A 16,812-nucleotide genomic window follows, 5' to 3' on the forward strand; every position below is an offset into this window, starting at 1 on the left:
AGGTCTTTATTTGTTTGAATCTGTTTTTTCTTTTCCTGGAATATACTAGGTGCTAACAATAATCTCAGGTTTTTTTGACTTCCTAAATATTAGTTTAGGTTTAGATGCATGTTTTTCCCTAGTAACAGGGTCTGCCTTTAGAATGTGCCAGTGTTTATTTAATATTTTCCTCATAATACCATGGTCCGTGCTAAAATCAATGATAAAAGGAGTATTTATTAGATCTTATCCAACCCCACTATCTTTCTGTTTATATGTAAGTAGGGATCTCCCCTCAGTCGCCCTAGCTCTTTCTACTGCCTTGTTAATCAAGTTGTCTTCATATCCCCTGTCCCTAAATTTCTCAACAAGGGTCCCAATTTGATTCTCAAAATCTGATAGTCTGGACTCTGGAACAGTTTTTCCTGATTCTAAGGCTCTGTCCCACCGGGATATTATCCTTCCATTGTTGCAAATGGCAGCTTTCAGAGTGTATAAAGCTATTAGAATCTACTTCCTTGAAATTAGTTTTTGTTTCAAAGGAATTGCCAGCCACCATAATTTCCAAATCTAAGAACACAATGGCCTCTTTGCTATAGTTAAAAGTAAAATTCAGACCTCTATTATTTATATTCATATTAGTAAACATGCTATTCAAATTTAGTTCAGAACCCCTCCATTTCCAACAAAAACTTATTTCAAGGAAGTAGATTCCAATAGCTTTATACACTCTGAAAGCTGCCTTTGCAACAATGGAAGGATAATATCCCAGTTGGACAGAGCCGGAGAATCAGGAAAAACTGTTCCAGACTATCAGATTTTGAGAATCAAATTGGGACCCTTGTTGAAAAATTTAGGGACAGGGGATATGAAGACAACTTGATTAACAAGGCAGTAGAAAGAGCTAGGGCGACTGAGAGGAGATCCCTACTTACATATAAACAGAAAGATAGTGGGGTTGGACAAGATCTAATAAATACTCCTTTTATCACTGATTTTAGCACGAACCATGGTATTATGAGGAAAATATTAAATAAACACTGGCACATTCTGAAGGCAGACCCTGTTTTTGGGGAAAAACTTGCATCTAAACCTAAACTAATATTTAGGAAGTCAAAAAACCTGAGATTATTGTTAGCACCCAGAATATTCCAGGAAAAGAAAAAACAGATTCAAACACATAACGACCTATCTGGAACTAGGATCTCTGGTTTCTTCCCTTGTTACTCATGTAAAGCGTGCCAACACAGCTGCAAAAACGCTCCCTGACAATCCCCTCCACAGGAGAAGTTCTAATAAAGGACCTCATTAGATGTACAACTAAGGGGGTCATATATATATATATACTACAATGTACCTGTAATTTGATATATTTTGGAGAAACTAAAAGGATGATCAGGGATAGGATCAGAGAACATCTCCTCTGTATAGAAAAAAAGACAGAGGATACAAGACTTTAAAAACACTTTAAAGAGGTACACAATGGGAGGACAAAGGATTTAAAGTATTGGGGAATACAACATATAGAACAGAATTAGAGGGGAGGTAACATAGATAAGATTTTATGCTTAAAGGAGGCAGAATATATTTATAAGTATGATACCCTATACCCTGCCGGTCTGAATTCGTAATTAGACATCTCCCCATTTTTATTAGATTGAGCAATAACTTCACTAGATATGATCACGGTCCACCTTATATATAACCTTTTTCTTACCCTTATATTGTTAGGAATATATTATTAATAAGGACACTTTAATCATCCTATATTGTTTCACCCCTCTCTTTGGCAGTATTGCCATAACACTTAGTTAACACTACACTCACAAATGTTTTAAAACAATTCTTTTTGTCATATATAACTCTTATGGCTTTGGACATGTTTATTTCGCTACACTATATCATCTTTGTAATATTGTATCTGTTATGATAGATATCTTGTTGCCCACACTAAAACATTGTTGCCAATACCACTTTATCTGTATAGACATCACCTGCAATGTCAATTAATTTGGACTATCCAATAAGAAACTTGGATCGCCTTTTAAAAGAAAGCAGGGACTGCAACAATCTCATCTTGAAAAAGCCCTGCAAAGGGCAAAACGCGTTGATGTAATGAGTTGCAGCTTTCTTTGACTATCTTAATCTTGGATGAAAGATATACTGCTTGCCTCTAAAATCTGAGATGGAATTGCCTGTTGTATACTAAACGGCACCACTGACCGCAAAACTTTTGCTGGAGATCGCTGGGAAAATCTGTATTACACTTGGCGAAATAGAACATTCTGCTAAGATTTCTACCAGATTACAGGTATCCTGCATGCAATTTGCACTAAAGAGCGGATTCACTTTGAAAACAGCTGAGAAAACTTCACCGCCTGAAGGAACGGTCCTAACCAATAGGACTGCAACGTTGAAACAGCACCCACATCTGTGACGTCAGCAGTCACGTGTGTGCTCCTACGGACGTGTGTGCTCCTACGGAGGTGTAGAGACATGCAAGTTATCGGGCTGGAATAGTGTCCGGGCGGTTAAGGTAACAGACACCCAGTCACCTTGAATACCCTGAGCCTTTGTGGTCAATGACTTTTAACTTGGGGACTATAATGATTTATACACCGTTTGCAGTTATATGCACATTTTTTATATTTTTCATATATTTTCTTTCTATGGTGGCAACATAGTTTCTTGATGTTTTAGTTTTTTATTTATATCGGAGACGTTCGATTTTATAGGAATCAGTTTGTTATTAACTCATGGTTATCAGACATACTGAAATTTTAATCTGAATAAATTTGGCATAGCCACTTCTTTTATTCATTATTCTATGCATGTTTTTTTAGATACACCTTTAGCTCAAGCGCTCCTCTATTTTCTCTGGTTAATCAATACAACAAAGTAATCAGTCAAAAAAAAAAAGGAAATTAAAAATGGTCAAGCAATCTATGTTGGACCACTTAAGATGGATTATACAATTTGGTATTTCAGGACTTCAGATATTGCGACCTTGCTAAACCCCTCTCCACATTGACTTCTACAAAAATTCTATCTTCAAAAAATAACCTATAAGCTATCACTCACACACTGACCCGGCACTGCACTAGACCAACTGTGCTAAAACCGAAGGTGCGTTAGGAATACTTTAAATTCCTGTGTTCTTTACTAGAAGAATATTTCTTTTTAAATTATATATATATATATATCTATACCTATATATTTATATGAATATATACAGATGCAGATATATATAGCTATATTTTATATACAGATATGTCTATCTATCTATCTATCTATCTATCTATCTATCTATCTATCTATCTATCTATCTATCTATCTATCTATCTATCTTGGAACCCTTTCCAGTCAAGCACCTTGACATAAACCATATCCCTTTGAAAACCCTTTTATCAATATGAAAACTATATTTGTGATAAAAAGTGTATATATGAGTGTATTATTTTATTTTAATATGTTTGTGATGCGGTTTGTAAAAGAAAAAAAATGGAACCCTTACACTTTACTTCAGGGGGCCGGTTCATCAAGCTCCGGATGGAAACAGGAAACAAGATAACAGGAGTTAAGAAGCAGCGGTCTTAAAGGGACATTCCAGTCAAAATATAAATGCACATAGATTTATTGCATCTTTGAATAGAACATATTTTCAATATACATGTATTGGCAAAAATGCTTCTATTAAAAGTTATCACTGTTTTAGTGTTAACATTTTTCTCTGCATGTGCATGTGAAACATAGCTAGATATTTTCATTGCACCCACGTTTTAAATAATACAGCTACTCAGATCATCAGTGGAGCTTGTATCATGTCAGCAATTAACAAATTGAGTCATTACCAGATGGTACAAGCACCATAGGCTATCCAAACAAGTGTTGTGTTTAAAATGCTGGTGCACGGAGCATACTTAAATACACTTTTGAAACAGCTATAGCTTTTATTAGAAGCATTTTTGCTAACGCATGTATATTACAAAATTTCTTATGTTCAGTACAGAAATGCACCCATGTGGTTTTCAATTTTGGCTGTAATATCCCTTTAAGACCGCAACTCCTTAACTCTGAGGTGGCAGTCAACAATCCGCACGAACGCATATGATCAGGTTGATTGACACCCACTACTAGCATCCGAATCTGCAGGGGGCGTCATTGCACAAGCAGTTCACCAGAACTGCTTGTGCAATGATAAATGGCAACAGCATATGCTGTCGGCATTTATCGATGTGCGGCAGACATGATCACTACAGCGGATCATGTCCGTCCGCACTTTCATAAATCGGCTCTCTATTCACTTTAAATATTCTAGCTTAATTTCAGCTTTCACTTGAGCTCAACCTATAACTTTCAACTTATAATATGAGCACTATTTATATTTATTATGGATTTGCAATATCAAGTTGTGTGCTAATTTTAATGCAGTCCAGTGATATTACTTATCACCACTTGACTCTAAATTGGAGAAGAGCCAGCCAAAAGATTTTTCATGGGTTGGATCAGTCTTCCTTTAAAATATTGGTAATCTGAACCTGTGAACCATTAATATTTTTATTACCCTAGTTTTCCTTAAAAAAAACAAACATTTTTTTTTAATGTTGTAATAGCCAATTTTACTAATCCTCACACTGTGATACTGTTTCTGTTGGCAGGGGATTACTAACTCCAAATTATATCTCTATTAATTCCCAGGTGCATGTTATAGAACTTTTCTCTTACAACACATTTTGCTTTTCTCAATACCCATGTTGAAGGATTCAGTATTTTCCAATAATAGTTTAAATGTTTACGTTTTAAACTGTGTGAGTCATGTAAGGGAATTCACTTTAACTGAATGTAATCTCACTTTTTGATTAATTTCATTAGATCACAGTAACTCAGTGGCCCTTAAACAAACCTCAGGGGAATAGCTACAGTATCTTCTGTCTTGCCAACTGAGCTGTGACCTTATCTTTGTAGTGCCTGAAACAAAATGTGGGATAAGATCCATAATCTATTTTAACCAAACAGTAAAAAAATGTTGTAGTTTGTCCTTTCTACACTACTCTTCTTCATCTTCACGACTCAGACAATTTAACTCACATAGCAGTTAGAGTGAAAAAGGTCACACAATCTTTTCTGTTGCTCTAAAGTTAGGGAGTTGCTCATCCAATACATTTTGGCATCAAAGCACCAAAAATGAAAATATAGATTTTTTTTTGTCATAAATATTTTTGAGTCTTTTTCTCTGTTTTGCAACTTTTTTTCTTTCTTTGATGTTGAAGACTATGTTCTTTTGCTTTCATTTTTGTTCTTTTATCCATGATTCCTTTTGTGTTTTTTTTTTTTTTGGGGTTCTCTGCTTTCCCTAGAAATCAATGTATTTGTTATCATTCAAGCCAATCTGTTACATGACTCATTGCTCTCTGCAACACCAAACATACCTTATAAAATACCTTTGTATCCACTAAAGCTAATACTTTATTAAGATTTCAAGCACTGATTTAAACCAACTGCAGCAAGTACACTGGACATTGCTACATTGGCAATAATGATAGTGTAACAGAACACAGCCATGTCATGCCCCAAATATTATTTCATACCAGGCTTGACATATTTTTATTGGAAAGACATTGAGCTAAAAGTGGTCTAATCATTAACCATTTCCAGTCTACATCTATGTAAGCTTTTACTTAACCAAATCCATTACCTCAAAAAGAGAAGTTGTTTTTAATTAAATAATTGGCCAACAATAACTAGTTAGTCAACTGACAAAACATATCATGCCTACCAGATGGAATAACAAAACCTAATTTTCACTAAACACTGAAAAAGTTTAAAATGAAAATTATCTATACAAAATAAACATTACGTAGAAAAAAAAAATTAATACAAAAATCCAATTTAAAAAAACACTAACGGCTAGTTTACGAGTATTGAGTTAGGGTTAAAAAGCAGCGGTGAGAGGTCCCAACGCTGATTTTTAACGCCCGCTGGTATTACGAGTCTTGAAATGACAGGCTCAAAGCTCACTTTTTTGGCCAGACTCTGAAATACTGCAAATCCACTTACGTCAATTGCGTATCCTATATTTTCAATGGGACTTGCATATCGCCGGTATTACGAGTCTGACCAAAAGTGAGCGGTACAGCCTCTCCTGTCAAGACTGATACCGCATTTTAAAGTCAGTAGTTAAGAGTTTTACACTACAACGCCGTAGCATAAAACTCTTAACTAAAGTGCTAAAAAGTACACTAACACCCATAAACTACCTATTAACCCCTAAACCGAGGCCCCCCCACAACGCAAACACTAAAATAAATATTTTAACCCCTAATCTGCCGAACTGGACATCACCGCCACTATAATAAATATATTAATCCCTAAACCGCCGCACTCCCGCATCGCAAACACTAGTTAAATAGTATTAACCCCTAATCTGCCGGCCCTAACATCGCCGACACCTACCTACATTTATTAATCCCTAATCTGCCGCCCCCAACGTCGCCACCACTATAATAAAGTTATTAACCCTTAAACCTAAGTCTAACCCTAAACCCCCTAACTTAAATATGATTTAAATAAATCAAAATAAAATTACTACAATTCACTAAATTATTACTATTTAAAACTAAATACTTACCGATAAAATAAACCCTAAGATAGCTACAATATAACCAATAGTTACATTGTAGCTATCTTAGGGTTTATTTTTTATTTTACAGTCAACTTTGTATTTATTTTAACTAGGTACAATAGTTATTAAATAGTGATTAACCATTTAATAACTACCTAGTTAAAATAAAGACAAATTTACCTGTAAAATAAAACCTAACCTATGTTACAATTACACCTAACACTACACTATAATTAAATTAATTCCCTAAACTAAGTACAATTAATTACAATTTTAAAAAAATATCTAAAGTACGGAAAAAAAAACATTAAATTACAAAAAATAATAAAATAATTACAAGATTTTTAAACTAATTACATCTACTCTAATCCCCCTAACAAAATAAAAAAGTCCCCCCAAAATAAAAAAGCCCTACCCTACACTAAATTACAAATAGCCCTTAAAAGGGCCTTTTGCGGGGCATTGACCCAAAGTAATCAGCTCTTTTACCTGTAAAAAAAAAATTACAACCCCCCCAACATTAAAACACACCACCCACACAACCAACCCTACTCTAAAACCCACCCAATCCCCCCTTAAAAAAACCTAACACTAACCCCTTGAAGATCACCCTACTGTGAGGCGTCTTCACCCAACCGGGCAGAAGTGGTCCTCCAGACGGGAAGAAGTCTTCATCCAAGCCGGGCAGAAGAGGTCCTCTAGACGGACAGAAGTCTTCATCCAGACAGCATCTTCTATCTTCATTCATCCGGCGTGGAGCGGGTCCATCTTCAAGACATCCAACGCGGAGCATCCTCTTCAAACGATGGCCGACTGAAGAATGAAGGTTCCTTTAAATGACGTCATCCAAGATGGCGTCCCTTCAATTCCAATTGGCTGATAGAATTCTTTCAGCCAATCGGAATTAAGGTAGAAAAAATCCTATTGGCTGAAGCAATCAGCCAATAGGATTGAGCTCACATTCTATTGGCTGATTGGAACAGCCAATAGAATGCCAGCTCAATCCTATTGGCTGATTGGATCAGCCAATAGGATTGAACTTCCAATCAGCCAATAGACCACTTCTGCCCGGTTGAGTGAAGATGTCTCACGGTAGGGTGATCTTCAAGGGGTTAGTGTTAGGTTTTTTTTAAGGGGGGATTGGGTGGGTTTTAGAGTAGGGTTTGTTGTGTGGATGGTGGGTTTTAATGTTGGGGGGGTTGTATTTTTTTTTTACAGGTAATTATTTTATTATTTTTTGTAATTTAGTGGGGTTTTTTTTCGTACTTTAGATATTTTTTTTAAATCGTAATTAATTGTACTTAGTTTAGGGAATTAATTTAATTATAGTGTAGTGTTAGGTGTAATTGTAACATAGGTTAGGTTTTATTTTACAGGTAAATTTGTCTTTATTTTAACTAGGTAGTTATTAAATAGTTAATCACTATTTAATAACTATTGTAGTATTTTAGTTTTAAATAAAAATAATTTAGGTAATTGTAGTAATTTTATTTAGATTTATTAAAATTGTGTTTCAGTTGGGGGGTTAGGGTTAGACTTAGGTATAGGGGTTAATATGTTTAATATAGTGGCAGCAACGTTGTGGGCGGCAGAATAGGGGTTAATAAATTTAGTTAGGTTGCGCCGACATTGGGGCGGCAGATTAGGGGTTAATAAATATAATGTAGGTTTCGGCGATGTTGGGGGCAGCAGATTAGGGGTTCATAAGTATAATGTAGGTAGCTGCGATGTCCGGAGCGGCAGATTAGGGGTTAATAATATAATGCAGGTGGCGGCGATGTCGGGGGCAGCAGATTAGGATTTAATAAGTGTAAGATTAGGGGTGTTTAGACTCGGGGTTCATGTTAGGGTGTTAGGTGTAGACATAAATGTATTTTCCCATAGGAATCAATGGGGCTGCGTTAGGAGCTTTACGCTGCTTTTTTGCAGGTGTTAGTTTTTTTTTTTACCCGGCTCTCCCCCATTGATTCCTATGGGGAAATCGTGCATGAGCACATTCAGCCAGCTCACCGCTGACTTAAAGGGACACTGAAACCAAATTTTTTCTTTTGTGATTCAGACAGAGCATGAAATTTTAAGCAACTTTCTAATTTACTCCTATTATCAAATTTTCTTTATTCTCTTGGTATCTTTATTTGAAATGCAAGAATGTAAGTTTAGATGTTGGCCTATTTTTGGTGAACAACCTGGGTTGTCCTTGCTGATTGGTGGATAAATTCATCCACCAATAAAAAAGTGCTGTCCAGAGTTCTGAACCTAGAAAAAAGCTTAAATGCCTTCTTTTTTAAATTAAGTTAGCAAGAGAACGAAGAAAAAATGATAATAGGAGTAAATTAGAAAGTTGCTTAAAATTGCATGCTCTATCTAAATCACGAAAGAAAAAAATTGGGTTCAGTGTCCCTTTAAGCAGTGCTGGTATTGAGGTGAGATGTTGAGCAAAATTTTGCTCTTCGCTCACTTTTTAGTGGTTAACGCCGGGTTTGTAAAAACCCGTAATACCAGCACTGTCTGTTAGCTAGCGGTGAGCATAAACTGCTCGTTAGCACCTCACCCCTGTTAACGGAAAACTCGTAATCTAGGTGTAATCATTTTTTATATATATATTTATTTAGCAAAATATGATATTTATAAGTGTGTTTAGTAGACGTCAAAAGAAAATAACAATATGCCTCCATAATTTCTAAAAATGAAATAGTGCCTCTTTATTGTAAAAAGAAATAAATAACAACACACAAAATATTGTTATATAAATATATACTTTATGAAAAACAAAAAATCTAAATAAATATATTAACACAACCAAAACTAATGTATGTGAAACACTAAAGGGGCATAGAGATTCTTTATTTTTGAAGCATTTATCTCTGAATAACAATATGTTATTAAAGTAAATTTATTTATTTATTTAAAAAATATTTTACCAGGAAGGATACATTGAGAATTCTCTCGCTTTCAAGTATGTCCTGGGTCCACAAAAATTGCATTGATACAATAGGGTACAATTAAATACAAAACAATATTAATATATCATATATGCAAAATGTAACATAGAACAGGTAGGAAATATATAATCAACCATGACCGGTGCATTCTGTTTTGAGATATGCAAATAGGGATCTCTTAAAGCATATTAGGCTTGCGGAAGGTTTTAAAGTGTGCGGGAGGTCGTTCCATAATTGTATTGCTCTGTAGGAAAAGGAGGATCAAGCTGCTTTCTTTTTGTATGGAGGCAGACTAAATAATGTACTGGTACTGGATTGGAGGTTATGGGAGGTGGGGACAGCTGGAGAGAGCATTCTGCTCATGTAGGATGGGAGCTTCCCAGGAAAGCTCTTAAATACAAGGCAGGAAAGATGGAGGGTGCATCTGGATTCCAGCAACAGCCAGTTTAGTTATTTTAGCATGTCACAATGGTGGGTCCCGTAGTTACATTGTAGCACAAAGCGGCAGAATGAGTTATACAGTGTATTAAGTTTATTTAGGTGAGTTTTCGGTACAAGTGAATATACTACATTCCCATAATCCATGATTGGCATCAGCATAAATGGCATCTGGGATCAGGGATGAAGGCTGCTAAAAGTCTCCCTTAAAAAGTATAATTAAAGGGACACTCAAGTCAAAATAAACTTTTATAATCTAGAAAGAGCATGCCGTTTTAATATCTGGATGGTCTCTGAAATTGCAATAAAACAGCTGTCTAGAGCCACAATATCTTCTATAGCTGTCTAGAGCCACGATATCTTCTATAACCCAGCCCGATAAAGCTACTTTTGAATTGGCTTCAGCCCAGTAAAACTGCTTCCTGATTGGCTTAAAGCGAGTCACGTGAACAAATAATCGCAACTAAACAACACATCCAGCTACCAGAAACTACAATGGATGGATAAAATGGATTAGACTGGACTTTTAAGGTATCAGCGATCCAGTTTTATACACCACAAGGAACATTTAATATTATCGCTACTCTGGGACAATCCTTTCCTTTAAGCCACTTTTATGCCCATATGTGTTTTCTGTGCCTTCCATGCCTACATGTTTTTATGCCTTGAATGATACGCATAGTCTATATATGATGTACTGATCATTATTCTGTACCTTCCTATTTAGCATATTCTGTACCTTCCTATTTAGCACATTAATAGTCCAACATGATTGGTTCTATATTTCTGGAATATCACTATAATAATAACGTATATTACTTGTTATCTTTGATGCCGACATCGTATTTTATTCTTTTAATTTTTTACCTTTTTATCACTTGATCACTATATTGTAACTGAATAAATCTCCAATGTACTCATCTTGTTACTTGCCTCCATATACTTTGTAACTTGTTTACATTATTATTTAAGTAGAATCACATTGAGGACTCTCATTCACAACATAGTATATCTAGGAGATCTCTTTCTGCTTCCTTTAGTGCTTCCCTTTTCTCGTTCTATAAAGCAGTGATTTTTAACCTTTTTTTTGCCGTGGCACACTTTTTAACATTAAAAAATCCTGTGGCACACCACCATCCCAAAATTTAAAAAAAATCACACATTGTAGCCTAATACAGCATATATATATACACATACACACAAACACACACATACTGTATGTATTGTGCTGTTATGCCATGCCTCCTACAAACTACCCCTGCACTGGGAGTAAAAAAAAAAGCAAAGTTTAAAAAATATGTCACACTGTTGTCAGTCTGCCGTGGCACACCTGAGGATCTCTCACGGCACACTATACTGCTATAAAGGGTATATGTATACTAGTCTGTGATTGGCTGATGTATGTCACATGATACAAGGGGCCGGAAAATTGGAGAAAAAATAAATTTGTCAGAAAAAAATATATACTGCTAATTTAAATTTCAGAGTAGGTGTTAAATCATTGTCTTTTTATTATGCACTTGTTAATTATTAAATTCTAGTGGTCCTTTAAATAAAATAGCAAACATATGATAAAAAAAAAAAGAATACAGTCAAGAAAACCAGTTAGAGAAAGTTCAACACTTAAATAATTTTGAATAAATATCCGTTTACAGCCAACACATGTTTAGTGGGTGACCACCAGAACAGGAAAACATGCAGCATAAGAGTATTAAATTATATCTCACCTCCTTATTTCGTAGTTTAAGACAACTTCTTAAAGGGACAATCAAGTCAAAATTAAACTTTCATTATTCCGATAGAGCATGCAATTTTAAACAACTTTCCAATTTATCCCCATTAACAAAATGTGCACAATCTTTTTTTATATTTACACTTTTTGAGTCACCAGCTCCTATTGAGCATGTGCAAGAATTCACAGAATATATGTATATGTATTTGTGATTGGCTGATGGCTGTCACATGATACAGGATGAGTGGAAATAGAAATTTGTCAGAAAAAAATCTACTAGGCATTTGAAGTTCAGACTAAGTTCTGTTTCTTTGTCTTTTTATTATTCATCAGTTGATTATGCAAATTTACTGTATTTATTGGTCCTTTAAAGGTAAACTTTAGATCTGACAATTCTTCTTCTACACAATCATGAATCTAATATGGTGACTTTCCAAGTAATGATGCTCATAATTGTTTTTGAACATGTGTAAAATAGCCCACTGAAGATCCATGAAATCATTGAACTATGATTAATTAAAAATGACACAAGTATAATGTATATGCAAAAAATACACTTTTTAAAAACTACATATATATTATGTAGATAAAGCACTCTTCATAACAGTGAACAATATAATACAGTATAAACTAACACAAAAGTTAACTTTGCTGAAATCGCTCTTTTTAAAATGGGTTTTCATTTGCCAAGTGCTATTTTGTACATAAATGCAGAGATCCGAGAGGCTATTACATGAGGAACTATATTCATAAGACAATGTTAACTGAACATTCTATGTGAGTCTTCAATAAACTGATTAAGTTGAGAACCTTTCTAAATAATTAATATACATGAAATGACTATATACTGTAGGTCCAAAAGATTGCTCTAATTAAACTTATTCTACCAGAACCTTGAAAATTGTTTGTATAACATAAGTTGAACCTGATATTCGTTGCCATTCCCTGTATCTAGACTGCAAACAATAGGGTTAATCAAAAGCCTATGGAAAAGTTTATCTAATAATTTATAAAAAGCTGTTTCTTAAAAAAAAAAAAAAAATACAAAAAAAAATCATCATTAAAGTCTATTGGGATGTTTTTAGATAAATCATATGAAAAGCTTTTCAAAAGGATTGTTATTGACCCCAAAATCTCAGATTATATACAAAATAAATAAGAGTTTACAGAAATCTAATAGAATCCAAAATTAATTTTTATAAATGCAGAAGATTCTCAGTTATAATATCACCTATATGATCCTATTTGTATATGAATAAAATTTTAGTATATCCCTTTAAAATTGCTTGTAGACATATGGTGCCCGATCCGATATGCAGCATCGCCCGCAAAAGCCGGCTACGCCAAATTTTGCGCTGGTTTGGTATCACATATACAGTGTAACATAGAAGTTACGCTCGTATATTTCTGCCTTCGGCCATAGTTTTTTGGCCCATAGACAGGTATACCAAACCCGCGCAGTTTGGTATCCAATATACAGCGTAAGGACTTACGTGGCGAAAATGGAGAAATCTTACTCCATTTTCACCTCGCCACAAAATGCAGGCGTAGTAAGCCTTACGCTGAGTATTGGAGCCCCGTAGCTCCCTAAACTGCCTGCAAAATAAAACCTAACACCTAACGCATGCGCTATGTCTATCTACCTGTCAACCGCAATCCCCCACCGCAATCCCTAATAAAGTGTTTAACCCCTAAACTGCCGCTCCCGGACCCCGTCGCCACCTACATTAAATGTCTAACCCCCTAATGTGATCCCCCTACACCGCCGCCACCTACATTAAAATTATTAACCCCTAATATAATCCCCCTACACCGCCACCATCTATATTAAAATTATTACCCCCTAATGTGAGCCCCCTACCCCACCACCTATTTTAACTACATTACCCCCTAATCTAATCCCCCTACACCACCGCCACATATAATAAATGTATTACCCCCTAAATACTAAAATGTCCCTACCCTAAACTAAATTACAAATAACCCTGAAAAGGGCCTTTTGCGGGGCATTGCCCCAAAGTAACCAGCTCTATTACCAGCCCTTAAAAGGGCCTTTTGCGGGGCATTGCCCCAAAGTAACCAGCTCTATTACCAGCCCTTAAAAGGGCCTTTTGCGGGGCATTGTCCCAAAGTAATCAGCTCTTTTACCTGTAATCTGACCCCCCTACACCGCCGCCACCTATATTAAATATATTAACCCTAATCTAATCCCCCTACACCGCCGCCACCTATATTAAATATATTAACCCCTAATCTGACCCCCCTACACCCCCGCCACCTATATTAAATATATTAACCCCTAATCTGACCCCCCTACACCGCCGCCACCTATATTAACTATATTAACCCTAATTATATTAGGGTTAATATAGTTAATATAGTTATTATATTATATATATTAACTATATTAACCCTATCTAACCCTAACACCCCTAAATTATTATTGCAATAAATCTAAATAATATTAATTTTATTAACTAAAATATTCCTATTTAAAACTAAATACTTACCTATAAAATAAACCTTAAGATAGCTACAATATAATTAATAATTACATTGTAGCTATTTTAGGGTTTATATTTATTTTACAGGTAACTTGGTATTTTTTTTTAACTAGGTACAATAGCTATTAAATAGTTAATAACTATTTAATAGCTACCTAGTTAAAATAATTACCAATTTACCTGTAAAATAAATCCTAACCTAAGTTACAAATACACCTACACTATCAATAAATTAATTAAATAAACTACAATTATCTAAACTAAAATATAATTAAATACACTAAACTAAATTGCCAAAAAAACAAACTAAATTACAAAAAATAAAAATAGATTACAAGAATTTTAAACTAATTACACAGCCCCCCAAAATAAAAAAAATGTCCCTACCCTAAACTAAATTACAAAAAGTAATCAGCTCTAATGCCAGCCCTTAAAAGGGCCTGATATAATATAATAACTATATTAACCCTAATATAATTAGGGTTAATATAGTTAATATAGGTGGCAGCGGTGTAGGGGGGTCAGATCAGGGGTTAATATATTTAATATAGATGGCGGCGGTGTAGGGGGATTAGATTAGGGGTTAATATATTTAATATAGGTGGCGGCGGTGTAGGGGGATTAGATTAGGGGTTAATATATTTAATATAGGTGGCGGCAGTGTAGGGGGGTCAGATTACAGGTAAAAGAGCTGATTACTTTGGGACAATGCCCAGCAAAAGGCCCTTTTAAGGGCTGGTAATAGAGCTGGTTACTTTGGGGCAATGCCCTGCAAAAGGCCCTTTTCAGGGCTATTTGTAATTTAGTTTAGGGTAGGGACATTTTAGTATTTTAGGGGGTAATACATTTATTATAGGTGGCGGTGGTGTAGGGGGATTAGATTAGGGGGTAATGTAGTTAAAATAGGTGGCGGCGGGGTAGGGGGGCTCACATTAGGGGGTAATAATTTTAATATAGATGGCGGCGGTGTAGGGGGATTACATTAGGCATTAATAATTTTAATGTAGGTGGCGGCGGTGTAGGGGGATCACATTAGGGGGTTAGACATTTAATATAGGTGGCGGCGGTGTAGGGGATTAGGGGTTAATAATTTTAATATAGGTGGCGGCGGTGTAAGGGGTCAGATTAGGGGGTAGTACATATAATGTAGATGGCGGCGGGGTAGGGGGCTCACATTAGGGAGTAATATAGTTAAAATAGATGGCGGCGGTGTAGGGGGATCATATTAAGGGGTAATATAGTTAATGTAGCTGGCGGCGAGGTCCGGGAGCGGCGGTTTAGGGGTTAATATATTTATTGTTAGGAGTGAGAGGGGGGATTGCGGATAGAGGGGTATACGTGTCGGGCTATGTTTGGGAGGTGTGTTAGACAGTTATGGGAGATTTTATTATTTAGTCAGTTTTTGTAAGTGGCAGCAGTTTCTAAAGTGCCGTAAGTCACTGGCGACTCAAGAAATTTGTACTTACGCAGATTTCTGGACATCGCTAGTTTGTCAGACTTACGGCACTTTAGCATCTGATGGCGCAGTATATGGGATAGCTCGAGTTGCGAGGTGAAATTACGGGCGGCGCGGGTTCCCTTGCTTGCGTCAAAAACTACACCGTATATCGGATCGCGCCCACGATGTGATTAATTATAAAGAAGGATTTTCTGGCTTTCCACTTCAACAAATTATTTTAGCCTAATGCTAAATTCAGTTATAAAAGTGCTATAGTAGAGGTAGCACTTAAGGGAATACTCAAAAGCTAAAGAAGTTTAAATCTGTTTGGATTATCAAGTACATGTTGCTCCCAATCTAACACTTCATCAACATAAAAATCTATTTATCATTTTGTAGCAATAGGAAGTTTCTTTCTAGAGTAGACTTTTAGTGAATCAAAATAATGTATGTTTTCTTTAAAAACTATTTTATTTATTTTAATTCATACATTTACTAAACTCTGTAACATATCCAGTGCTTAAGTGGATTAATTACTTAACTCATCTATTAATGTATTTTTTTCTCTCTCCTTAAGTTTCGTTAAACAGTGTTGCAAGGGCTTCTGCATTGATATTCTTAAGCGACTCGCAAAAACAATTGGATTCACCTACGACCTATACTTAGTGACCAACGGAAAGCATGGCAAGAAAATTGAGGGTGTATGGAATGGAATGATTGGAGAGGTAAGATTATTATTAGTTTTTATTATTATCAATTAGTCCAGAGGCTCCAATATTTTATGCAGTGGGCGCATTACAATCATTAGAGTAGATTACTCAATAATAAAAAAAATAACTGTTGTTATACTCCTGCTGTGAGTAAAAACACAAATTAAATTCCTATAAATACAAATTAAAAGATAATATTTATATATTGCACACAGTGCATAAAATATAAAATTATTAAACCAATATAAACTTAAATTGGATTAATTGGGGCCTATTTATTAAAGGTCTTGCAGACCTAATCCGACAGTGCGGATCAGGTCCACAAGACCTCCCTGAATGCGGAGAGCAATACGCTCTCCGCATTTAACATTGCACCTGCAGCTCACAAGAGCTGCTGGTGCAACGCCGCCCCCTGCTGACTCACGGCCAATCCACCGCCAGCAGGGA

The 16,812-nt window shown here is 35.5% G+C and overlaps 1 protein-coding gene across 1 annotated transcript in view; it reads left to right on the forward strand.

Annotated features, from left to right (window-relative positions):
* Positions 1 to 16,812, forward strand: part of GRIN2D (glutamate ionotropic receptor NMDA type subunit 2D) — a 666,498-nt gene that overhangs the window by 231,776 nt on the left and 417,910 nt on the right. Inside the window, 2 exon segments of the mRNA XM_053690671.1 lie at positions 5,729 to 5,749; positions 16,233 to 16,380. Of these exon segments, the coding sequence (XP_053546646.1) occupies positions 5,729 to 5,749; positions 16,233 to 16,380 (169 nt within the window).

The sequence above is a fragment of the Bombina bombina genome, chromosome 8 (genome assembly GCF_027579735.1).
Source record: "Bombina bombina isolate aBomBom1 chromosome 8, aBomBom1.pri, whole genome shotgun sequence".
NCBI lineage: Eukaryota > Metazoa > Chordata > Amphibia > Anura > Bombinatoridae > Bombina > Bombina bombina.